We start from the raw sequence: 24,977 nt of genomic DNA on the forward strand, positions 1-24,977 counted from the left end.
GCATGTTGTTTTTAGGCGAGTATTTGGCTCAGGCTAGCTTTGAACTCAGGATCCTCCTGCTTTAGTCCCCACATGCTGGGATCACAGGGGTGTGCACAGCTCATCAGGGTTACCTTGGTATATTCTTTTTATTGTTTTTGTTGTTTTGAGGGTCTCACTTCAGCCCAGGCTGATCTGGAAATCACTATGTCGTCTCAGACTGGCCTCGAACTCACAGCGATCCTCCCACCTCTGCCTCCCAAGCTCTGGGATTACAGGCATGCACCACCATGCCCAGCTCTTGGCATATTCTTAAAGTATGATTTTTATTGTGAATGAGATTGGCATCTTTTCATATGTCGTAGAAAAAAAACACAGGAGCTGGAGAGATGGCTTAGTGGTTAAGGCACTTGCCTGCAAAGCCTAAGGACCCAGGTTCAATTCCCAGTACCCAAGTAAAGGCAGATGCACAAAGTCCTGTGAGGGCGAAGCTGAGCCTGATGGTCATCCTGCAGCAATGCTTGGGGTCTCTGTGCCATGGAAGGCCTGAGCAGGCTGGGCCTGCCACCTGCCAAGCCAGCATCCCAGGAGAGATCGTCACAGAGGCACTCGTGGGAGCCATCCATGCCACACACGGCACCTTCTGTAGCTGGGCTTTGGGCTGTGACATGGCACAGTGAGAACATACCCTTGCCACCTATTATGGTGGTTTGCTCTTGCCCATAGAGTTATTGCATGGACTTCCTATTTCTGCTTTGTTTTCCTTTCCCAAAGAGCGGTTTCTCACTTATGTTTCCACGGAACCACATGTTGAGTACATTTCACTACTGCTGATTTGTGAACGAGCTGTGCGGGGGGTCTCCTTCCATGTCACCATGCATGTTCTAGTTCTTTGGTTTAAGAACGAGCTGTGCGGTGTGCGGGGGTCTCCTTCCACATCACCGTGGGCGTTCTAGTTCTTTGGTTTGAGAACGAGCTGTGCGGTGTGCGGGGGTCTCCTTCCACGTCACCGTGGGCGTTCTAGTTCTTTGGTTTGAGAACGAGCTGTGCGGGGGTCTCCTTCCACGAGTGTTTTAGTTCTTCCCTCTCTGGAGGCAAACCTGGCACAGACTTGGAAGTGGCTGTTGTGGGACCAGTTTTCCTGCAGCCTTACTAGCCCATCCAGCATGTTCCTTAGGGGACACTAAGTGGCATGAGGTGGACAGGAGGGCACATAGGTCACTTGTTAACATTACTCAGTGCATCTAAAAAGAATAAATGACAGTATTTCTGGGATCCAGACCCAGTGAGTGGAAAGTGCTGTCTGTGTTCCCCAAATCAATCAATCAAGTTTAGGCTGTGCTCATTATTTAGTTTAGCCAGTGTCTCTCATTGTTCTAATTAAAATACATCTCCAAGCCTTTGGAGGCTAAGTGTGGCTTGGTTCAATATGATTACCTCATTTGATGAATATTATGTAATAAGGTAATTGTATCTGTATTTCTTCTATGCTGATCTAGCAAAGGTAATGAAACATCATAAATCTACACTGCACTGGTTAGAGGCAACCAATCTACAAAACTCAGTCACAGGCTGGAGAGATGGCTCAGTGGTTAAGAGGGCTTCCTGTGTAAACATGAGGGCCTGAGTTCAATTCCCCAGCACCCACATAAAAAGCTGGGCATGATGGCACAGCTCTATGACCCCAGTCTAATTGGGAGTAGAGACTGGAGGATTGCTAATGAAAATGCAAGCTCCAGAATTAGTAAGACTGTCTGAAGGAAGCCCGAGGCTGGGTAATGGAGAACACCTGATGTTCTCCTCTGGACTGTCTCAAGGAAGCCCGAGGCTGGGTAATGGAGAACACCTGATGTTCTTCTCCAGACTGTCTCAAGGAAGCCCAAGGCTGGGTAATGGAGAACACCTGATATTCTTCTCCGGACTGTCTGAAGGAAGCCCGAGGCTGGGTAATGAAGAACACCTGATGTTCTCCTCTGGCCTCAGCACATGCATGGGGTGCACACATCTGCAAACAACAGAACTCTCTCAAACTCTGTCCGTCCAAAGAGCAGAAGACCAAGCTGAGTACCAATTGACAGGTGTGACATCACACAAGGTCCAATAGGTTACGCTTCCTAGCACCCTAAACAAAAACACAGATGCAGTGCCTGAGGTTGTATTTTAGAATAAACAAAACCAGCAGCTCAGTTGACACAGGCCATCCTAAGCCCCTGAGACTCGTTATCGCGGGAGTGGGTGGAACAGGTTGGCTTAGGAACAGTCTCACCCCGAGTAACAGATGAGGTGCTTGGCTGGCCTCCCCGGAGCCCTGTTCTCAGCCTCACTGCCAGCGGCTGGCTGGACTGAACCCTCTCCTATCAGCAGGTATTTATTGCTGGCAAGTAGGTGTTGGGCCCTGTGGTCGGTGCCAGTGAAGGGGGAAAGTTGAAGGTCACAGCTCCTTGGGGAGCTGGCTTGCCGGGAGGGAGGACGGTGGAGAGGCAGGGGAGGGATGGCTCCCAGGTTCCCTGTGAGGAGGCTCCGGCAGCACTGATTGGAAGTGAGGGCCAGGGCTTATCTTACTGTGCTTCGGGGTTCTGGCTTGAGTTCTGTGTGTTAGGTCAACAAGAATAGCTTTCCAAATATGCTTCTATTTATACCTTATGGAAGCCTGAGAACACACTCGTCTGTAGAAAAGGACTGGATTCTGGCTTGGGTTGGCTGCCCAGAAGCTTGTAGAGCTGTGTGATGTGCCCCAGCCCCTTGGCACCCTTCCTTGGTACTGCTACCTGGGCAGCCCTCATGCTACGGTGGCATTAGGTCCTAGCTCTTTCTGTCTGTGTACTGATGGAGGGAGCCACCTCCTCCCATCGGAAGCCAAGCGGCCTCTTTTCTCAGGCCCACAGTTGACTTGCCGCTCGCTGGTCGTCCCTGGGTGTCAGTCTGCCCGTAAAATAGAATATAACAAGAGTGTTTCCTGCACGTTCCCCACGAGGCCCAGAAGGTCAGGGCTTGCTTTCTCCCTGCCACACGGAGCAGTGTTGCCAGGATGCCCTTCACAGGTGGCCGCCCCGCCCCCTCCGCTTGCTGCCTGCTTGGCATTCAGAGCTGGCGGGCTGTCAGCACAAGGCTCATTTAAAACCCCAGCTGAGGAGGCTGTCATCGCATCCTCAATTCCAGGGAGCGGCTCTGGTTTCCCGTTAGCAGTAAAGTGATTAAACACCATAATGTACCAGGGGAGTAGCGTGGGTTCACGTGGTGCCTGTGCATTTTGAGTTGGTGCTGGGCATAGTACTAACTCACCTTGGCACCACCTTTAATTGGGGCGTTCATTGAATGGAATTGGACTCCGACCAGCCGGGAAGTGCTCTGGCTGCCAGGGTTTCGCCTGTCCTGTGGTTGGCCTGTTGCGGCAGTAGACAGGGCGTTTCCTCTTGGAGCTGGGTGCTGCTGTGCATTGTGAATAGAGAAACCCGAGGCCCATGGAGGAGGTGACCACCTCAGTCTTCACCTGACCTCTGGCAGTGCCCTAGCCTCTGTTGCCTAGCAGCATCTTGGGCACAGCCAGGCACTTAATTCTTGCTTGTTGAGTAAATAAGTAAGCCAAGGTCTCCTGGGACTTGTGTGAGTTGCGGAGTTGGTTTTACCTTTTTTGGTGTAAACTGTCAGTGCGCCAGACCTGGCTTGGGCTCAGCGATGGTGCACTTGTCAGAAGGTTCCGCCCGTCTCCTCGCAGCAGGACAGGCCCTGTGGTGGTTGAGCCGCACCCTGCACTTAGTTCCCAGTGTTTGAGAGCCGCGCCCTCAGCTCCAGCTGGGGGCCTGGTAGAAAGGTGCTCTCTCTCTGCGCCCCAAACTTTCCGAATTGTTAGCGGCAGTTAGGGCTTTGACAAGCCTCCTCCCCACAGTCAGAGAAGCGTTGCTGTAAGAGCTCAGGCCTGACCTGTTCCCTCTGGGGTGAAAAGACTTTTCAACCCGAGCTCTCAGTTGCCAGCTCTCAAGAACCAAGCGTGGGGTTCCAGGACCCTGGCAGTCAAGTAAAAAGTGAGTGCAGGTTTTTATCTGACACACTTGGCCGACCTGTGGTGGAGTTTTGCCAGCGGTCGTTGAGCAGGTGAAAGCCGTTCATATTAATGGCTGAATGAGTATAACCCAAGCGAATCAAGTTTTCGCTGTGTCCTCCCCCCTTTGCGGTGTCCGCTAGTGGCCCTGGTGTTGATTTTCCTCATTGCAGACATGGTCCCCCCCCACCCCTCAGTTACACTCACCCACATTTGACACTCCAGCTTTCATCTCCCAGCTGAGCTACCTGGGACCGCCTGTCTTAAGTTGATTTCTCTCAGAAGCAGGTTTCAAATGCAGAAGCGTATTTGGGAGATGGCCCCAGGGAGGCAAGTCATGGAAAGGGGAGTTACCAAGCAGTGACACCCCGGGCTGCCGGGTGTGGCCCTTCTGGGATTGAGCTGGGTGGTGGTATGTCATCAGCCTGGGTATGAGTACCCCCACCCTTACAGGAGCTTTCTGTTGGAAACTGGCAGGTGGGAAGGCTCAAAAGTGCCGGGTTCCCACCGCACCCGCTTTTCTCCTAGTGATCCCAGCCCCAGACTCCGCCTTCCTTGTGTCTCGGGGGACATTGGCACTGCCCCCTCCCCCATTAAAGAGGGCTCGCTTCTCCAGGGACATGGTGCTAAAGTGGGCATGGTCAAGCAGCAATCCACGTTGGAACCAGAGTGGGTGCTGTGGCTGTGGATCTTGGGGTCAGCCAGGGACAGCAGGGTGAAGTGAGTGAGAGAAACTGGGTGGTGAAAAGGCCCCTTTTCAAAGGGCAGCAGAGGATTCTGGGAGGAGCAGAAAACAGAAGAGAAGCTGGGTTTTTGTGCCAGCAGAGCCTTCAGGGCCCTTTCCCAGTCCCCACCCCACGCTCTCCTGTCCACAGCTCTGCGGGCTGCTGAGACCAGCAGGACGCCTCCTGCTTGAGAACAAAGAGAGCCTTGTGCCCATCTTCCGGGCGGCTGCTCTGGCACACTGCACACCTGCCAGGGCTTGCTGGTGTGAGACTGGCAGGGCCACAGTGAACAGAGGGCACCAAGGACGGCACAAGTGTGCTCAGCTCCCGGCCGCCGCCTTCAGCCCGTGCCCGTCCTTTTCGTGTTTTTGTGATCCAGTTGCTCTTTTGTAAAATAAAGGAGTCATTGTCATGTTAATTTTTAATTTTTCTTCATTCAGAATTTTCAGAATGCTGGACTAATTGTAGCTTCAGAAGAAGTTACAAAAATAGTACAGAGCCGCTATACCCTCCCCAAGTGTCTGCCAATGATGAGGTGTTGCATAACTCTGGTCACATATCGAAACTAGGAAATTGGTGTTGAATGGCCCACGGCGCCGCCCACCTCAGGGCCGCACGTGCCTGTGCTCTCCCCGGGCGCGCACCACCTCGGTCAGACAGCGGTCCTGCCCGTCAGCACGAGGCCGCCTGTACCCGTGCTTGGGCGCGTGGGGAAGTCCTCGCCCCGGTGAAAAGTTGGTGGCCTCCCGCCGTCCCTTCTTCGGCTGAGGCAGGCCTGGCGCTACGTCTTTCCCGGCGGAGAGTTCCTGCTGTGGTGTCCCTGTTAAAGTGTGACGCACAGCATGCCAGCGCCCACTCCTACCTCGGGCTGAGGAGCATGGAGGGGAGGGCGCAGGTCGGTCGCGTTGGGCTGCCATAACAAAATTCACACACGGGTGGCTTACAAGATGCCTGTAGTGAGTACAGGACCCAGCGGTGGGTGCCCTGATAGGAGTGCTCCTCTTGGCCACACGCCTTCTCTCAGAGGCCAGGCTTGGACATTGGGACTGGCTGTCACAATATCTTGATCAAGGCTGCTCCATCCTCCCCCTCTTCCGATGTCTGGCAGAATGCAGGAAGCAAGCCCAGCCCCATGCTCCCTGAGTAAGCCACTCTTCTGTCCCTGAGCCATGTCTTGTTTATTGCACCCAGAGACTGATGGGGAGAGCTAGCGGGCCCCTGCTTCCTATGACCCCGTCCTTCCTGTCGCGGGCTTCCTCAGACATGGAGGAGAGTCCAGAGCTGAGTCTGCTGCCCTCGCTTCTTCCTACTCCTGAGAACAAGCGTAGAAGAGGAGGCTAGAAGTGTTGTGCTTCGGTTGACAGAACTCCTGGTGACGTCCCCCGGGTAGGAGCATGTATGGGTGGTTCTGATGAGTGCGTGGCCTGAGCCCGAGGTTGGGAACAGCAAGTCTCCTGTGGACTGAGTCCTTCCATGTGCACACGCTCGCTCCGTACAAGTCACTTAGGGGCCCTGCAAGAGGTGGGGTCTTAGAAGACAAGTCCTGTACCCCAGTTAGCAGTGGAGCAGGAAGCCCATCTTCAGACGTGTGACCAGTCGCCAGGCCCTAGCTGGGACTATGTCGAGCTTCCTGTCCCCCACAGACTTAGGCTCCCGCCCTGAGCTCTTGGGAAGGACAGAGCTATCCAGTGATGCCATGCCCCGCCCTGCCCCAGCCTTCTTTGTCTGAAAGAAGCACACGTTTGTTCTCCTTCCTATGTCTTTATTGCTTATTGAAACAAAACTGGGTAACAGAGGTTGGCAGAAAGCCAATAAATGGCCAGCAGTGGGGCTGTTATAAAATTATAAGAAGTATTTATTAAGAATAACAGTTGTCCTGGGTCTTGCTCTAACATTAATCAACAGTCTTTCCTTGGCTCCTCTGACCTATCAAGATGTGGCCTGGAGGGCTCAGGCATACACCGAGCCCCTGAGAACTGGCCTTGGGAGTTAGGGAGCACTTGAGAGCAGCGCGGTGGCTGCTCTGGGATCCGGGCAGGCTGAGGCTGGAGAGGGTCTTCTTAGGGCAGGGGCTCAGGGATCTCCCAGCACAGTGACGTCAGCATGGTTGTGTGGTCAGAGTTGCTGCCTGTCCCTGCCCAGCGTGCAGCTTCTCTTGAAGTTCCTCTGGAGAACTCGAACATATTCATCATCACACTTTTCCAGCAAGCCCCAGACTGTGAGTCCCAGGGCCTCCCCCAGGCCGTCACCGAGACCGCGTGGAACGCAGGGTTCTGCACCTGTGCATGGCGGCCGCCCATGAGCGCACCCTGCCTTCCCTGCCCCTGCTGCCATGTCTTCAGGTGTTGGTAGTGTTGTGCCTTCTGTTTCCTCCCAAGACGAGCTTCTCCTGGATCTATGGCCCCGGGAGCTCTGGAGACAGCCACCTGTGCTCAAGTGCACATAGCCAAGGGTGACAGGAGTCTGTTGTCAGGAACTCTGAGGGAGGGCTGAAGAAAAGCCAGAGGACAGTGACACGTAGTTCAGAATGACGGTGGCTGTGAAGGAGCAGGGAAGTGGCAGGCGTTTGGGAAGCTATTGCTGTGGAAATTGTAATGTGATCAAACATGTCATTTGTGATGTCAAAAATATCTCTTGGAGCTGAAAGAAGGCTCAATGGTACTTGCATGCAAAGCCTGGCTACCTGGCTTCAATTCCCCAATCACTCATATAAAGCCAGACACACAAAAAAATAAGACAGGGTTCCCACGTAAGCCATATGCACAAGATGGCGCATGCATCTGGATTTTTGTTTTTGCACTGGCTAGAGGCCCTGGCATGCCTAATCTCTTTTTCTTTCTCTCTCCCTCTCTATCTCTAATTAAAAAAAAAAAACACACAAGGGCTGGAGAGATGGCTTAGCGGTTAAGTGCTTGCCTGTGAAGCCTAAGGACCCCAGTTCGAGGCTCGGTTCCCCAGGTCCCACGTTAGCCAGATGCACAAGGGGGTGCACGCATCTGGAGTTCGTTTGCAGTGGCTGGAAGCCCTGGTGCACCCTTCTCTCTCTTTCCCTCTATCTGTCTTTCTCTCTGTGTCTGTCACTCTCAAATAAATAAATAAAAATTTAAAAAAAAATAACACAAGAGGCTGGAGAGATGGCTCCGTGGTTAAGGTGCTTGCCTGCAATGCCTAACAACCTGGTTTTTATTCCCCAGTATCCACATAAAGCCAAATAGTGCATGCATTTGGAGTTCATTTGCAGTGGCTGGCTGGAGGCCCTGGCACACCCATATTCTCTGTTTCTCTCTGTGTCTCCTTGCAAATAAATAAAATTAAAATATAACAAATGTTTATAACACACACAAGTGTAGCCAGGTGGTAATGCACACCTTTAATTCCAGCATTCAAGAGGCAGAGATAGGAAGAGTGCTGTGAGTTTAAGGCCACCCTGAGACTACATAATGAATTCCAGGTCAGACTGGGTTAGAGAGAGAGACCCTACCTCAAAAACAAAACAAAACAAAACAAAACATTCAAACACACACACACACAATTTAAAAATCTCTTGCTCCCTTTTCAAGAAGAAAGCCCGGTAGCTTGTAATTGGGGTCAGCACAGGCTGAAGTCAGAGGGACTTGGCGGGGGTTGGTAACAGCATGTGGGAGGAAGGGCAGGGGACGATGTCATGTACTTGCTGAGGAGCCATCGCTTTCCCCCTGTCATTTTTCTCTTCGGGGAAAGAAAAATCCAGACTCCAGAAACAGGCATTGCGCCTAAGAATGAATTACTATGTGTGGACCTGTCTAAGCTCGGTGTGTGTCTTTTTCCACTAAGTGTAGCATAAGCTGTCCGGGACTCAGGGCCTGGCGGGAGCCCTGAGGGGGCACAGGAGAAGCTGTGGGGGCCCCCCTCACGTCCGAGGGCCTGGAGCATCTTCCTGGGCCCCCACCTACAGGTCTGTTGAGCTTAGTGTGGGCGAATGCCACAAGAACTCCTTGCTGGGAAGCTGGGGTGAGTGGGTGTGAGTCGGCCACTCAGTCCCACCTCCCTGCCGGTGTGAAGAGGTTGGCATCCCATTCGCCAGTGAGGCTTAGGCAGGTGGTGTGTTTTACCTAAGGGGCCAAAGCCTTGCTCTGAGTCTGAAACTGTGAGACCCCCACATCAGAAAAAGCAGAGGGCGCATTGGTCCTGGGAGGCCGTGGCAGGTAAGGACTGGGCAGAGACTTGCAGGCTATTGCCAGAGACTTCCATGGGCAGCAGGGCCACTGGCAAGATGGGTATATGGGTCAGTAGAAACACCATCAGGCCTCTTCCCACCAGGGCCAGGCCTCCTAGGTGCTCCTGCCCTACTCGAGAAGAATCGCCATGTGCCGTTGTTCGTAAACTTCCCTCTGAGGCTATATTTGGGCACATGAGGATGTCGTTTCTGTAGCTCTCCCTGGTGGGCTGGGAGGCAGGGCCAGGCCCAGGCTAGCTCCTAGTTCGACCGTTCTCCATTGGCTGTCCTTGACATTCAGAATGGTCTGTGAGACACGGGGAACTCGAGCATAGTCTGCTAAGGGAGGTAGGAGGCCGCAGGGAGGGAGGGTCCTAGTTAACCTGTGGCCTCTGTCTCTGTGGGCACTGGGCCAGCAGCGGGCAGTTCTGCTTACCGCCTGCTATGGTGTGAGTGCGCTGGGAGTTAGACCTGCACTAGCTACAGAATGGAGCCCGGGCCTTGCCGCTGTCTGTGTGCTGTGTGCGCTTCGTAACTGGGAGGTGAGGCAGGCCAGACCCTGGCCGGGTGCCCTGGATAAGGCAGCAGTCGTGACAGCTTAAGGTATTGTTCAAATAGGATCTTCCATGACAGTGAAGGAAGGGTCAGAAGTATGCTGGGAGTCACCTGTGGTTCACCAGCCCTCGGGACAAAGCAGTGAGAAGGGATTCTGTCTCTGGGAGGCAGGACAAGCTTGATGATGACAGTGGTTTAGGAATTAGCGTCCCGTTGATACCAGCTATCCTGCTTATCAGCGGAGGCCTCCAGCTCATCCAAGGTCACTTCACTATGATGAGAATTCTTAGGCTGATTACAAAACGCTTTTAAAGAATGGCGTGGGCTGGAGAGATGGCTTACTGGTTAAGGCGCTTGCCTGCGAAGCCTAGGAATCCTGGTTGGATTCCCCATTACCCACGTAAGCCAGATGCACAAGGTGGTGGCACATGTACCTGGAGTTCATTGCAGTGGCTGAAGGCTCTGGTGTGCTCATTCACACTCACTTTCTCTCTCTCTCTGCCTGCCTCTTTCTATTTCTGTGACTCTCTCAAATAAATAAAAATAAAGTATTTTTAAAAACTATTTTAAGAAAAATGACATCACCTTTAGCCCAGCTGGTAAATGTGCAAGCCAGTCTTTTTCTGGAGGTAGCATCTCACTTGAGCCCAGGCTGACCTAGAATTCACTCTGTATTCTCAGGCTGGCCTCAGACTCGCAACAATCCTTCTACCTCTGCCTCCCAAATGCTGGGATTAAAGGCGTATGCCACCATGCCTGGCTTGTGTTGTTGTTGTTGTTGTTATTACTATTATTATTATTATTACTGAAGTAGGTGTAGCCCAGGCTGACCTGGAATTCATTATGTAGCCTCAAACTGGCCTCATACTCACAGCCATCCTCCTCCCAAGTGCTGGGATTACAGGCTGAGCCACCACACCCGGCTTCAGGCCATTCTTTCCGTGAAGACACAGCACTTCTTCCTGTGGATCTGCTCAGCTGATGTTCTCCTTTCTTTCTTTTCTTTTCTTTCTTTCTTTTTTTTTTTTTTTTTGAGGTAGGGTCTTAGTCTAGCCCAAGCTGACCTGGAATTCACCAGGTAGTCTCAAACTTACAGTGATCCTCCTACCTCTGCCTCTCCAGTGCTGGTGTGTTAAAGGTGTGTGCCACCATGCCTGGCTGAACCAAAAGCACATTTTAACACGTTGTCCCATTAGTGTGTCTCTTTGAAGTGTTACTGAGTTGTCACAAAAGCAGCGTTTTCATCTGTTTTGTTAAATTACATTTTGTGTGAGTGAGAGTGTGTGTGGGGGGGTGCTGGGAATCAAACCTAGGTCTTTACACCTGTGTGGCAATTGTTCTTAACACCTAGCTATGTCCTCAGCCCTAAGTTTCATTTGTTTTTAGACAGGGTCTCACTAGGTAGCCCAGGCTGTTCTCCAACTCCATATCCTCCTGCCCCAGCCTCCTGAATGCTAGGATTGTACCATTCCTGGCTCTAAATTTCTCGTTTTCATCAACAAATAAGACCACCTGCTCTTACAGCTACCGATCTCTTGATTAGCATAGAGCTGTCAGCAGGTTCTAGAGAGAGGCCGTATGGCCGTGAACGTGAGTGCCAGCTTGTGTGGCTCACTGATGGAATAGGTGGCATGCAGTTGGCTAAGTGGTTAAGTGGAGGTGGGTAACAGACTTGCAAGGCCTTCTCCATACCTCTTGCAAGTGACACAGGCCAAGGTTGCCAGAGTCAGGAACCTCAGTGGTAGTGGAGCCGTGGAGGAAGCTGCGCGGTCTGGGTGGGCTTCATGACTTACTCCTGCCTGCTCTCTCCCAGGAGTGGGCCGTGTCAGCCTGCAGCCCCTCTCTCAACCCTGCTGGAACAGTGCAGACCTGAGCCGAGCTTGCTTCTGTTTGTCCTGGAAGCTCCTGCCCAGAGCTGTCTCCTAGAAAGGAGGCCCCTTCCTTCACAGGGACATTCTGTCCCGAATGGAGAAGCCACCTCAAGCCGTGTCCAGGAAGTAAGCTATTGTTCGCGCAGCAGCTCTGTGAACATTTTTTTTGCCAGAAGGAAACCCTTTCCCTCTCTGGTTTGTCTTAAAACAAAAACAAAGGACCCGGGTTTTGATTAACTTGTTTTTTAGGTGGGATTCTGTTTGTTTTGGAAGCAGGTGACAGTGAATCATGAGTGCAGACCCTTTCTAACCTCTGAACCGGGTGAGGAAGAAGGGCGTTGTGTGCCCTGTTGGCTTGGCATCTGTGGTTTATAGGGAGTGCCCGTGGTTCTAAGGTGAGGAAGGCTGCCATCTGCTCGGGGGAGATGATCCAGCTTCACTTGCTTCTCCAGAACTGGGCTTAAGGAGGCACCTGCATTGGCCTGGAGATGCCCTGATGGAGCCTGCCTGCCCGCTGCAGGGCCGGTGGACCCGCCTTTGTGTGAGAAGGAGCACAAGAGCCTCCTTGTCTTCTCCTTTGGGAATGAGTGCATTCCGCCAGGAGCCGCACCTAGCTTGAGTCTTCGTAAGTCAGAGCTCCCTCTGCAACCACATTGCTCAAGGCCTTGTCCCAGACCTGGCCAGCAGCCCTGGGCTGGTGTCTGTACCCTGTCTTGCAGGAAACTGAGACAGAAGGATCACATGTTTGATGTCAGCCTGGGCTTCATAGTAAGGCCCTGTCTCAGGGGGCTAAAGAGATGGCTCCATGGTTAAAGATATTTGCAAAGCCTGCTGGCCTGGGTTCAGTTCCTCAGCCACCCTCATAAAGCTGGACAGGCATTTGTAGCAACAGGAGACTCTGGCATGCCCATGCACATATGTAAGTAAGCACTTAACAACAACAACAAAAAATAAAACACAAGCTAAAGGGAGGGATGGGGAGAGGACTCCGTGGGTAAAGTGCTTACCCCGCAAGCATGGGAGCCTGACTTTGGGTCCCCAGCACCCATGTTCAATGCCGGCTGTCTCAGTGCTAGGATGCGGGGAGGAGACAGGATCCCGAGAGTCTGCCGGCCAGCTAGTCCAGCCAGATCACTGAACTCTAGGTTCAGTGTGAAGACCCCATCTCAGAAAGTAAGGTTGCCGGGCGTGGTGGCGCACGCCTTTAATCCCAGCACTCGGGAGGCAGAGGTAGGAGGATCTCTGAGAGTTCGAGGCCACCCTGAGACTACGTAGTTAATTCCAGGTCAGCCTGAGCCAGAGTGAGACCCTACCTCGAAAAACCAAAAAAAAAAAAAAAAAAAAAAAAAAAAAGTAAGGTGGACGTTGAGGGAGATCCCTGGTGTCAGCCTGCAGCCTCCACTCACGCGTGTGCTCACGCTCAAGACCATGAGCAGGGCTGGAGAGAAGGCTTAGCGTTAAAGTGCTTGACCAAAGGACTCAAGTACAGTCCCCCAACACCCACGTAAAGCCAGATGCACAAGGTGCTGCTTACATCTGGAGCTCATGTGCAGTGGCTAAAATCTCTCTCTCTCTCATAAATAAAATAAAATAAAATAAACAGGTCTGGAGAGATGGCTTAGCAGTTAAGGAGCTTGCCTGTGAAGCCTAAGAACGCATGTTCAAATCTCCAGGTCCCATGTAGCCAGATGCACAACGACGCAAGTGTGCAATGTGGCACATGCGCACAAGGGGTGCATGCCTCTGGAGTTCGTTCTCAACTGCTGAAAGGCCCTGGTGCACCCATTCTCTTCCTCTCCCTTCTCTTCCCTCCCCCACCCCTTGTCTCAAAAATAAAAAAATAAGCTAGGTGTGGTGGTGCACGCCTTTAATCCCAGCACTAGGGATGCAGAGGTAGGAGGATTGCAGTGAGTTCGAGGCCACCCTGATATGACTACAGAGTGAATTCCAGGTCAGCCTGGACTAGATAAAGTGAAAACCCTACCTCAAAAAAAAAAAAAACCAAAAATAATTAATTTAAAAATATAGAAAAAAAAACATGAACAAGCACCACACACACACATACACCCCAAATAGAAAAGAAATTTTCACATAGCAGTAACCCTATGACTAAGGAATCTTTTTACACTTTTTTGACATATTCCGTAGGCCAGCAAAATCAAATACCTCATCCAAGATTCCACTACTCTTGAAAGAAGCAAACGTAGAATTTGACCTCAGGATTTTTCTTCTAAAGTCCTCATTCTTTACATATCCAAATGCTGCCTTTCCTATGACCCCCCCTGATAACCTGAAATTCTGCGTCAGGCTTTCAGAGCAGAGGCTGGGCTGCAGTCAGCTGGACACCGTAAACTAACCGATGAGATGGGCAGGGGCACGTGCTGCCAGCGCTGGCTCCACAGTTGTCATTCTCCTTCCTAGTGGCCTGCGTGAGGAGGAAGTGGGTCACCCTGCCACCAGTCCTCCGAGGCTCAGAGCAGCCTGGACACTCTTACAGGACCCTGCTCTAAATGAACAACCAGCTTGAGTTTCATCATTGTTGACAGAAATACTACCCAAGGCTACTCTAACAGGCTTAATGCGCCCACACCCTGTCCCTGCTCCGTCAGTGTTGTGAGAGGATCTGAGGCCCTTGTTTTATTGATTCCTGGCCATTGATACAAATGTGGTCTGTGTGCCGCCTACCGCGCTGAAACAACTTCCCGTCACAGGATCGATTCTTTTTGAATCTAAGGAATATGAAGCAACTTCCCAGTCTGGACTTTTCCTTAAGAACACTGGTAATTGAGTTCTCAGGCTGCCAGTGCTGGGGCTAGCCTAGTCCCCGCATGGAGAAAGCCACGCCGCAACGCAGTAGCCACCAGAGAGCGTCCGCCGAGCACTGCGCGAGGGAGGCTGGAGAGGCCAGCTGCCCACATTCCTGGTCATCGCGCCCGCTGCCTGCTGCGCTCACGTCTTCCTGTTAGCACGTTGTGCAGAGTCCTTACCAATGAAACACAGTAGTGTTGATCTTACAGTGTTTTACATTATAATTACACATATATATGTATATATGAGTTGATCCTGAAAGAAATTTTTTTCACCAATGTTCTATTGTGGAGAGTTTCTAACTTCAGAAGCAAGAGAGATTTGAAGAGAGAAAGCCTGTGTGCCCAGGACCTGGCACCTAGATTCGGTTGTTGCCATTCTGCTATGTCTGCTTGCTTTGTGTCCCATCCACCCAGACGTCTGTCCATCCTCAGTCCACTGAGCACCCTGTGTTATTTGTTTGTTTTGCTTTAAGACAAGGTCTTGCCTCCACCCCTTGAGTGCTGGGGTTACAGCTCTCACAAAGCCTTATGCGTCACTTAGCACGCACCATCACGCCTGCTTCATGTGGTACTGAGGATGGAACCCAGGGCCCGGTGCCTGCTAGGCAAGCGCTCTACCCACTGAGCCGCGTCTGAGCTTAGCACGATGAGGCGTACGTCAAAGCTGTCACTCAGGAGTTTTGACAACTGCGTCAGTCACATAACTTCAGATTCCATCAACACCCAGGACACTGCCATGACGCACCCTTCTCCTATCAGTCCTTACCCAGCCCCACCCCAGGCCTGCCCTGGCACCTAGTCTTGGGGCGTTTTGCCATCGGGATCAGGATTGATTTTACCTGCTCTAGGCTTTCATATAAAAGGAATTGGTGGAGGGCATGCTCCCGTAGTTCTAGCGGGAAGACTTTAGTGCCTTGGGGCTTCTGTCAATTTCATTTGCCCGACTTCGTGTTTCACAAGTTCAGAGGTAATTAGGAATGACACTTCGCTCAGACCTCAAGGCAGCCGGTGGATGCTGGTGGTATATTAGTTTTAAGTATTTCAGAGTGGTGACATCTTTTTGTTTTGTACGTGGGTATGTGTATTGGTGTGTGCGCATGCGTGCACACTCTCAGCAGCTCTGTCCACCTCCTTGAAGACAGGGTCTGTCATCAGCCAGTAGCTCCAGGGGCCATCCATCTCTGCTATTCCAGTGCTGGGATTACAAGTGTGTGCCACCACACCTGGCCTTCTTAAAATAAATAAGTGTGTGTGTGTGTGTGTGTGTGTGTGTATGTGTGTGTGTGTGTCTATGTATATTTATGTATATTTGAGGGTAGGGAGAGAATGGGCACTCAGGGCCTCCAGCCAATGCAAAAAGACTCCAGATGCATGCGCCCCCTTGTGCATCAGGCTTACACAGGTAATGGAGAGTCGAACCAGGATCCTTTGGCTTTGCAGGCAAACGCTTTAACTGCTAAGCCATCTCTCCAGCCCACACCTGGCCTTTTTATGTGGGTGCTAGGACTTAAACCGAGGTCCTCAGACTTGGAAAGGCAAGCACTTTGCCAACTGAGCTGTCTGCCCATCCCTTTAACATCTCAATTGTATATATCTGCTCTGCTCCATCCTGGCATCACAAACAGGTGATCCCCGATGGGAACCCCTCCTTTTCCTTGGCCATGGTGCTGAGGACGTGGGGTCCGAGGGGGTGTGAGGCAGGCGTCTGTGGGCTGAGGACGTGGGGTCTGAGGGGGTGTGAGGGAGGCATCCGTGGGCTGAGGACGTGGGGTCTGAGGGGGTGTGAGGCAGGCGTCTGTGGGCTGAGGACGTGGGGCCCAAGGGGGCGTGAGGGAGGCGTCTGTGGGCTGAGGACGTGGGGTCCGAGGGGGTGTGAGGGAGGCGTCCGTGGGCTGAGGACGTGGGGTCCGAGGGGGTGTGAGGGAGGAGGCATCTGTGGGCTGCTTTCTCCACGGTTGACGCTTGGTCACAGCGCAGCCCCCACCCGCGGCACGTGGAGGCACGGGAGCAGGGAAAGGCCTGGAGCTGGAGGTGGTAGAGACGCGCCAAGAGCAGGTCAGCCAGCGTTGAGTCGTCGCAGCGTCTGTGTTGCCCGCATCCCTCCCACCTGTGCTTTCAAACAGCAAGTCTGCTTTTGGGTGGAAAGGAGATTGTGTAAACTGGACCAGAAGCCAAATAGATAATCCTCATTAATCTTTTAGATTCTTGTCCCACTTAGTAAAGCCAGTACCTGGCACATCACCCACAGGTATGAGGAAAGCAGTAATGAAGTTAATTGGGATGTAGGTCTCCCAACTCTTCTCTCTTTCTGCAGTTTTGTGGGGCTTGAGTCAAAGGTTGCTCTTAGAGGAGGTTGTTCTTACCTGAGGTCACAGGGCAACTGTTAGTTCCCATGTGTCCCACTCTGTCACTTGCCTGTCATACCTGTCATATCACAAATCCTTTCTGTGAAGTTGCAAGTTTAGCTTTGAGCCCTGTTTCTTTGGGGCTGGAGGGCTGGCTTAGCATTTAAGGAAGGCACTTGCCTGCAAAGCCTAAGAACCCTGGTTCGATTCCCCAGGACCCACATAAAGTCAGATGCACATGGTGGTGCATGCATCTGGCATTCATTTGCAGTGGCTAAAGGCCCTGATGTGCCCATTCTCTCTGTCGCCCTCAAATAAATATTTTTTAAGAGAGTTTCTTTGGAGCCAGGTGTGGTGGTACACTCCTTTAATCCCAGCACTTGGGAGGCAGAAGTAGGAGGATTGTGTGAGTTTGAGGCCACCCTGAGACTACATAGTGAATCCCAGGTCAGCTTTTGACCCTACCTTGAATAACCAAAAAAAAAAAAAAAAAAGAGAGAGAGAGAGAGAGAGAGAGAGAGAGAGAGAGAGAAAGAGCGTCTCTTTGCTCACAATGTGAAGGCACAGCCCATCATGCTGGGGAGGTCCTGGCAGCAGAAATGCAAGGCTGTTGGCCACATTGTATCCACAGTCAGGAAGCAGAGAGATGAACCTGGAGCTCTGCTTGCTGGCTCCTTTTGATTCAGTCTAGGCCTCCAGCCCATGGGATAGGCTTCCTGTGTTCAGAGTGTGTCTTCCCTCCTGAGGTTAGCCTCTCTGAAAAATGTCCTCATGGACACACCCAGAAGTGCCTCTCATAGCTGATTCCAAGTCAGTCTTGTTGACAGTGAAGAGTGGCCATTATAGTCCCGACCTTGGGTGTGGAAGGGGTCAGCTAGTGGCTGTGGGGTGTAGGAGCCGGTAACTGCAATGCCAGAGTTTGGGCAGAAGAGCTGAAGAGCCCGAGTTCAGGAACCTGGGTGCCCTTAGCATTTCTCTCCACTGTGCTAGCTTGTAGCCATCCCAGAAGGTACACTTTTTCTCAGGGAGGACAGAAAGTGCACGTGTGTGTGTGTGTGTGTGTGTGTGTGTGTGTGTGTATTTTTATTATTATTTAGATGCAAGCAGAGAACAACAGAGAGAATGGGCATGCCAGGGCTCTCAGCTCCTATAAATGAACTCCAGATGCATGTGCTAATTTGTGTACCTGGCTTTACAATATATGGGTACTGGGGAATCATACTTAGGTTGTTAGGCTCTGCAGGCAAGCAAGCACCTTAACCATGGAGCCACCTCTCTGACTGTGTGTTATCTCTCAGCCTAGGTGGAAATGGGAGCTTAAGAAGGCAGGTAACTAAGAAGAGGGGATTGGCATGGAGGATACCACAGTAAATATGGTATCAATCTTCCTGCCCTCCTGGGGGAATACCACAGTAAATATGATATCAATATTCCTGCCCTCCTGGGATGAGACAAATGAAGCTGGGACTGGCAGCCTGTTCTGCAGCTCTGCACTCGAAGGAGTTGATCCTGGTTGGCGGGGAAGCTGCGGTCTGGCTCGCCTGGGAAGGACAGCCCTGAGCCCACTGGTGGATCATTCCCTGCCGAGCATCTCCCCTCCCCCGTCCTGTTCTGCCTGCTCTTCCATAAGCAGTTGACAGGGTTAGACGATCAGGACAAATAATTTATTTCCGTCTGTCTTTCTTTCCTGAAGCCTTGTGCAAGTCAGTCTGGAGAAGGGAAAAAGAACCAGGCCCTGGTCAGTGGCCTTTCTTCAGATGCGGACTGGAAGCCCATCCAGCTGCGAGCGTGTCTGCTGCCAGGGGCCGTGGCGCTGGCAGAGACGGTGGTGGATTCTTACGTGGCTGCTGAGCTGGAGTGCAGCGGTCAGCATTTTTTGGTCCCCTGACATCAGCAGTCATGTGACCATGTGGAGCATGCCTGTGGGAGGCTGAGGAGGCTGACACTCAACTTCCCTGGTGCTCCCCAGTCACACTGGCCAAGCCAGACCACTTTGTGGGGGGGCAGGAGGGTTTTCACTCAGCGCTCTGTCCGCAGCAGGAAGGCCAAGGCCCAGAGCAGGTGAACTTCAGCAGCACTTAGGAGTCGGCTGTGGGGTGCAGCATCAGGCCCTCCCTGGAAGTGGGGTGCTGTACCTGCTGGGCAGTGAGCTGAGGCTCCACACACTGCAGAGCGGCTAGGAGTCGGCATGTTGGAAGTGAGAATCCAGACTGGTCCCAAAGGGCCTTGTCGGCTGCCCTTCCCTTCTCTGTGGTCACAGGAGTGCCAGCCAGGGGAAAAGATGTAACAGAAAGTGGCTGTCACCGTGGGTCTGTGAGCGCCTTCAGGAAGCCAGCTCTGTAAGGACAGGGTGGGCTGAAACACTGAAGTGGGGCCTTGCCCTCCTTAGTGTCCTGGGACGCCCCATGGAGCCAGCAGTAATGAGCAGGTGGTGAAGGGAGAGAGGTGGGACCAACCTGGAGAGACTGGAGCGAGCCTTCCAAGTGGCACCCTAGAGTCCTGGGGTGCAGACAGCTCCCCGCACCGGAGAGTTGGGAGCTACTGAAGTGAGAACTATCAGTATTCAGTATTGGCACTAAGAGGAGGAGGAGGGTTCCATTCCCTCCTTCCTGTCCGTGGACCCCGAGCCCCTGGACACAGCATCCCTCTGGCTTGTTTCTTCCAGAAGGGAAGTTTCCCGTGGGTCTGCAAGGCAAGGTGCACCAAAGCTTGTGTTCTCCGGGCTCCCCTGGGACCCTCTACACCTCACACATTATGTCCTGACACACAGAAAACTCTTCAGAATTTGGACAAGTTCTTACTGCCACCCCCCACCCCCCCCCACGGGCATCCTCACTGTTCCCATGTTCATTTGAAAAGCCGAGCGTCATTGGAGTGGCCCAGCGACCAGGTGACGGTGTGCGTGTTGCGGTGGGGAGAGAGTGGAGGGGGCACCTCGCGGCCAGCCTCCGGCAGGGGGGTCCTGGGGCTTGGCTAGCGGGTGTCGTGGGTCCGAGCAACAGTGTGGCCAGCGTGGGCCTTGCATTTGTTCCCAGCCATGTGGAGAGAGTTTTCAGCAGCCCTGCTGGCGGAGCTTAAGCAGAAGCACCCCGAATACTTGCTGAGATTAGAACTTTTCTAAACACTTATTTTTTATTTTTTAAATACTTATTAATATTCATTTATTTGAGAGAGAGAATGAGCTAGAGAGAGAGAAAGGGCATGTCAGGGCCTCTAGTCACTGTAAACAAACTCCAGATGCATGCACCATCCTGTACATGTGGCTTACATGGGTCCTGGGGACTCAAACCTGGGTCCTTAGGCTTCGCAGGCAAGCACCTTAACCCCTAAGCCATCTTTCCAGCCCCTAAACGCTTTTAAAACACGAGTCCTTATGATCGATGTCAGGGCCCTAGCTCCACCAACACAAATACACATTTTCTGTCATAACTCATAAGAAATGCAGTATTGGCCATTTCTCTCCCCCAACCCCACAAAAAGTCACTTGTTCAAGCAGCATAAAGAAGTGGAAACCATGTCCCCTCTCATTACACTCCTGCCTCTTCCCAGAAAGGCAGCCTCATCGGGTTACTTCTCCCTTACCAGGAGCAGTTAGGCCCGGCAGGGTGCAGCTGGGAGTGGTGTCTGTTGTTGGTCAACTAGAGCTGGCGGGTCTCTAGGCTGCTCTGGGCCATGGGTGGGGGCAGGGAAAGAACAATGTCAGCCTCCCCCCCCCCCCCCCGGCCCCCACATCTCCAGCCCAGGATCGTGAGCTGCCACCATGGCAGGTCCCAGCTGGCTGAGGCAGGCGTCCTGTACTGCACACTGCCAGCAGACTAATTGCTAAGTGCCCTCAGTTTCTCTGCCGTGTCTAGTCACAGAGCAGGGAAATACACACCGAGCTTGGGAGAGCCTCCTGACAGTATCCAAGAGCACGCCCAGGTGGTCTGTCATTTGGAGCCTCTCGTAGCCACGAGGGGGTAGGTGGTGGAAAGCTGGGTTTCTTGGTGGCCTGTGTACGGACTTAGCGGAAGTTCTGAGGACAGCACAGGAGGGAGAAGGGCAGAGAGGCAGCATGTTGTTTACCAGCACTCATTCTGAGGTCAGATGGCCCTCTGGAAAAAATCTCTGGAATTGTCAAGGGAAGATGATGGACAGGCGTGGGGGTGGGAGGGGCTGGGCGTTGCCACTGGCTGTGATGGTAACTCACCACCGCTCATTTCAGCTCTTTCCACCCTTGGCATTGCTGGGACCTCTCCTTCATCCCTTTTCTCCCGTAGCCCTCTTTACCGTATGCCTGGGGTTGATGGCGGGTGCAGTGCCTGTAGTGGCGCTCCTGCCATCCGTGCCCTTGGCTTTGGAGGCGCAGGGAGACTCCTTGCTGCTTTCCTGAAAAGGCTCAGAATGCGGAAGTCTCACTGGAGCACATTCTCTGACCAGCTGTGAGGCTTTTGGATTTAGATCAAGCAGCCCAGGCTTGGAGAACTGGCCCCGAGGGGTCCTAGAAGCCAGTTTAGACTCCTGCCTAAGTTGCAGCACGGCCTAGTGCAGAACAGCTGTCTGGGAGTAACCCCAAGCCTTTCCCCAGGAAGAGGAAGGGCACTGGGAAGAAACGAGACATCCCTGTACAGAAATTACGGGAAGGAGTTAAATCGGTAAAGACAAATACCACAAATGGGGTGAGCGGACAAGATGAGCTGATAGGCACCTATTTCTAGAAGGCCTTTTAAAAACTGGCCATGGGATGGAAGAAGTGATTCTGGGACCTGCTGCTGGTTCTCGGAGTATGGTCCTGGGGACCCTCAGGAGGCACACAGGCATGGCCCACACATCTGCTTGCACATTTGCAGTGTGCGGCAGAACTCATGGCAAGGCTGTTAATGGCAGAAGATTGGGAAGTTCCCCCGATCCACCAGGAATGGGCTTAGTAAATGATCATGGAGCCATGCACTGGCTGTAGCTCATCCACTCCAAGAAAAAGTCTTTGTGGACTGTCGGGAGCTTTCTGGACACACTGTTCCGCGGGAAGAGCAAGACGCAGAGCAGCAGTCGTGAGTGCCTGTGTGCACGGAGGTGCTGGTCAGGCTCCTGTGTTTGCCACGTCTGAGAAGACGCTGTCTAGAGAAGCACACGGCACTGGAAGAACCAGGCATCGAGAGGCTGGGCAGGAGGGAGACTGCTCTCTGACTGTTGGTGCCTTTTGCATAATAACCATAGTGAATACTAACGAGGGGCTAGAGAGATGTCTCTGTGGTTAAAGGCGCTCACTTGCAAAACCTGACAGCGCATCAGGTTCACTTCCCCAGGATCCACATAAAGCCAGATGCACAAGATGGCACATACATCTGGAGTTCGTTCTGGTACGCCCATGCCTCTCCCCACCACTTCCCTCACAAATAAGCAAATTTTTTTAAAAAAGGAATATAGGTAAAAATATTATCCAGGTGTGATGGCACTACCTTTAATCCCAGCACTAGGAAGGCAGAGGCTGGAGGATCGCTATGTGTTTGAGACCACGCTGAGACTACACAGTGAATTCCAGGTCAGCCTGGCTACAGAGACCTTACCTTGAAAGAAGAAAAAAAAAAAAATTTAACTGTATTTTCTTAGGCTGGGGCACTGAGGCCAAAGAGGAAAGTAAGGGGAGCTGGAGAGGTGGTTCAGTGGTTAAGCGCTTGCCTGTGAAGCCTAAGGACTTTGGTTCGAGGCTTGATTCCCCAGGACCCACGGAAGCGAGATGCACAAGGTGGCGCATGCATCTGGGGTGGCTGGAGGCTCTGGCATGCCCGTTCTCTAGCTGCTTCTTTCTCTCTCTGTCTGTCACTCCCAAACAAAAAAGCCAGGCATGGAAGCAGAAGCAGGAGGATCACCATGAGTTCGAGGGCACCCTGAGATTACATAGTGAATTCCAGGTCAGCCTGGATCAGAGTGAGACCCTGCCTCAAAAAACCAAAAAATAAAAATAAAAAACAAAAGAGGAGAGTGAGAAACAAGCTGGAATTTTGTTGTGCATCTGCTGCAAGCCATATCTCCCACAGGGTGCTCTCTGGACATGTGGTGTCTTGAATACACACGACCTTGCCTAGGAGGTGTGTCTATCCCTGTGTTTATCCATGAAATCCCAGGCTGTGGAGGGTGAAGGTGTCACCCAGGGGTTGCCTGGGTGATTCCCTTGTGTTACAGCACCCAGGAAGGAAAAGGCAGAACGCAGGGAGTGGCCGAGGCAGTGTGGACCCGCTGTGGGTCATGTGGAAGTAGACCCCCCCCGCCCAGTCTGCTCCCGAGGTCTCTGCTGCGGCCGAGTGCACGAATGGGGGTCGTGCTGTGGCTGGAGCTGGTGCTGGCTCTGTACTCTTCTGCTGGGCGTTAGCCGTGCCACCCTGTCTGCCAGTTGGAGGCCCACTAGAGAGTTGTTTTTCTCACTCTCAGGTCTGGCTCCTTGGTGGCCCTTAAAGGAGAAGCATCCAAGTGCTAGTACACAAGGTCCTCTGGTCGCCGCCTTGGAAAAAGCAGTGAATTCTTGCTGCCACCCACCAGGAGGGGGAGGGGAAGGCCGCTTCTAGCTGCCTGGACCTGCCCTGGCCACATACCCTGAGCTAAGGGGCTTGGATATGGCCAGAGTGACCAAAGCCAGATGGTTGGGACAGGTGATTCATGCATGCCAGGGGCCATGCTGGGGACATCTGGGTGCTTTATAGCTAGCTGTCCGCCATGGTCCAGCGGAAGGGTGATGTCTGCAAAGCTCTGTCCAGGCAGAAAAAGGGCTTCCGCCCAGGCCTGTGAGCCTGGTTCCCAGGAGGTTCCCGTGTGCAGGGACCTCACTTGCCTGCCTCTGCTCTAAACACTGCCACACCTCAGAGTCTGCAGTCACATGGTATCCATTACCTGTAGATCGCTCTTGTCCTGCCAGGCATGACTCTAGGCATTTGGGGCATCCTGTGGAGCAGAGCTGGCGTGGTGGTGTCTGGCGTGCACGGGCAAATGTATACTTCCGGCCTGCTGTGGCTCCCGTGGCACAGGCTGCTGGGGCTGGGAGTGAGGTGGCGAGCCCGTGTTGCTCCTCTCACTGCCTTCAGAGCAGCTTTCCTCGCCCTCCTGGGCTGGACCAGAGTCAGACTATTCTAGAAGCAAGTAGCGGAGTGCCAAAACCTTGCATGTGGATCCAGTAATGTCTCAGGGAGCCCAGGAGGACGGCCCTATGGCCCTGACCTTGAGCTGGCGACGCTGACCCAGTCCTCTCTTCTTCTTCTTCAGATTGAGAAGATTATGAGCTCAATCGGAGAAGGGATTGACTTTTCTCAGGAACAGCAGAAGATCTCAGGTACTGTACCAAGACCTCCACTTCCCATAGGCCGGGTGTCTCAGGTTTTCCCTCTGGTCCAAGACAAGCATTGGGGAGAAATGGGACTAGCTGGAGACCACATCATTCTCTGGCCAGCCATGGAGCTGTTATTTTTATAGAATGCCTTCTACATATTGGAGAGGAAGTGTGTAAGTTGAATTTGAGGCTGTTTATTAAGGAAAAATAATTGTAATGAACAGCTGTCATGCTGCTCGTGGGTTTTGTAAGTGGGCATGTGGTCAGCTTGACCCCTACTATAGCGCACCTCCCTGCTCCTGAGGTGGCTCTAGCACCAGCTGTCCTGAGTGCAAGGCTCTGGTTTGTCTCCTTGATGGCAGGGCACAGTATAGGCTTGACCCATGGCTGGCATGCGTCAGAAGCCCCTGGAAAGCTGGCTCTGCTCGTTCCTCCTGTGTCTGTCTGTTCCTCGGTTTTCTCAGTCGCATACCTTTTCTACCCTGCTACTTTGGTCATCTTTCTACGTGTAAGCTTTCGGGCTGGCATCCGCCTCGGTTTCTTTCATGTGAATATGGATTGTGAGGCGTCATAACACATTTCCCTTTGTGAGAGATGTCCTCAAAGCACCTCCGAGCCAGCACTCACTCTCCTCCCGTTCCGCAGAGTCCTGGCACAGGCCCTGGGGCTGCAGCAGCTTTAGGACCCTGGCTGTCTGAGGGTGTGGCTCCTTGTCCCATCCACCACTGGCCCAGCGCCTCCAGCCATGCCTATGGCACCTCCCTGGACTCGTGATGGGGAGGATGCGTGAGATCATGAGGAAGGGAGGAGCTGGCAAGGTTGTGGGCCTGGCTCAGCTGACCCTGGGCTCTGGAGACACACAGCCCTGGGTTCACATCTTGCTTCTCGATAATCATGTCAGGGCAAGTCACTTCATCCCACTGCACCCCAAGGCTCCATCTGCGCCATTTGGTGGTAGTTTGACCTCAGAGCGTTGGTACGAATGAGTAGAGACAACTGCCTGAGTGAAAGGCAACCTGTGTGGCGTTACTTCAGCTGAGAAGCCCAGAGAATGGAGCAGCTGCTTGGCTCCCCTGTGGTTCTTGGGGCCACCTAGTTGTCCTGGATTCTAGCAGAGGGGCTGGGCTGGATCTGTCCATCCCTGTCAGCCTTGGGTGGTGC

General features: G+C 52.8%; 2 protein-coding genes across 8 annotated transcripts in view; one reads left to right on the forward strand and one right to left on the reverse strand.

The window, feature by feature from the left end:
• Positions 1 to 24,977, forward strand: part of Anks1a (ankyrin repeat and sterile alpha motif domain containing 1A) — a 154,143-nt gene that overhangs the window by 104,396 nt on the left and 24,770 nt on the right. For all 6 annotated transcript variants that reach the window (XM_012947449.2, XM_012947451.2, XM_045155697.1 and 3 more), the window contains one exon: positions 23,753 to 23,819. In XM_012947449.2, the coding sequence (XP_012802903.2) occupies positions 23,753 to 23,819 (67 nt within the window). The remainder of the gene's footprint in view (positions 1 to 23,752; positions 23,820 to 24,977) is intronic.
• Positions 18,527 to 20,939, reverse strand: LOC123462708. 2 transcript variants are annotated; one of them, XM_045155702.1, is made up of 4 exons: positions 20,709 to 20,939; positions 20,397 to 20,534; positions 18,976 to 19,204; positions 18,527 to 18,856 (listed from the first exon to the last, which is right to left on the reverse strand). In XM_045155702.1, the coding sequence occupies exons 2-4, from the start codon at positions 20,450 to 20,452 to the stop codon at positions 18,539 to 18,541; spliced, it is 603 nt and encodes a 200-aa protein (XP_045011637.1). In that variant the 5' UTR covers positions 20,453 to 20,534; positions 20,709 to 20,939; the 3' UTR covers positions 18,527 to 18,538. The 2 variants fall into 2 exon arrangements, with proteins under 2 accessions (XP_045011637.1, XP_045011636.1); XM_045155701.1 differs by having other exon boundaries at positions 20,789 to 20,887.

This window comes from Jaculus jaculus, chromosome 8, assembly GCF_020740685.1.
Source record: "Jaculus jaculus isolate mJacJac1 chromosome 8, mJacJac1.mat.Y.cur, whole genome shotgun sequence".
In the NCBI taxonomy this organism is placed as follows: domain Eukaryota; kingdom Metazoa; phylum Chordata; class Mammalia; order Rodentia; family Dipodidae; genus Jaculus; species Jaculus jaculus.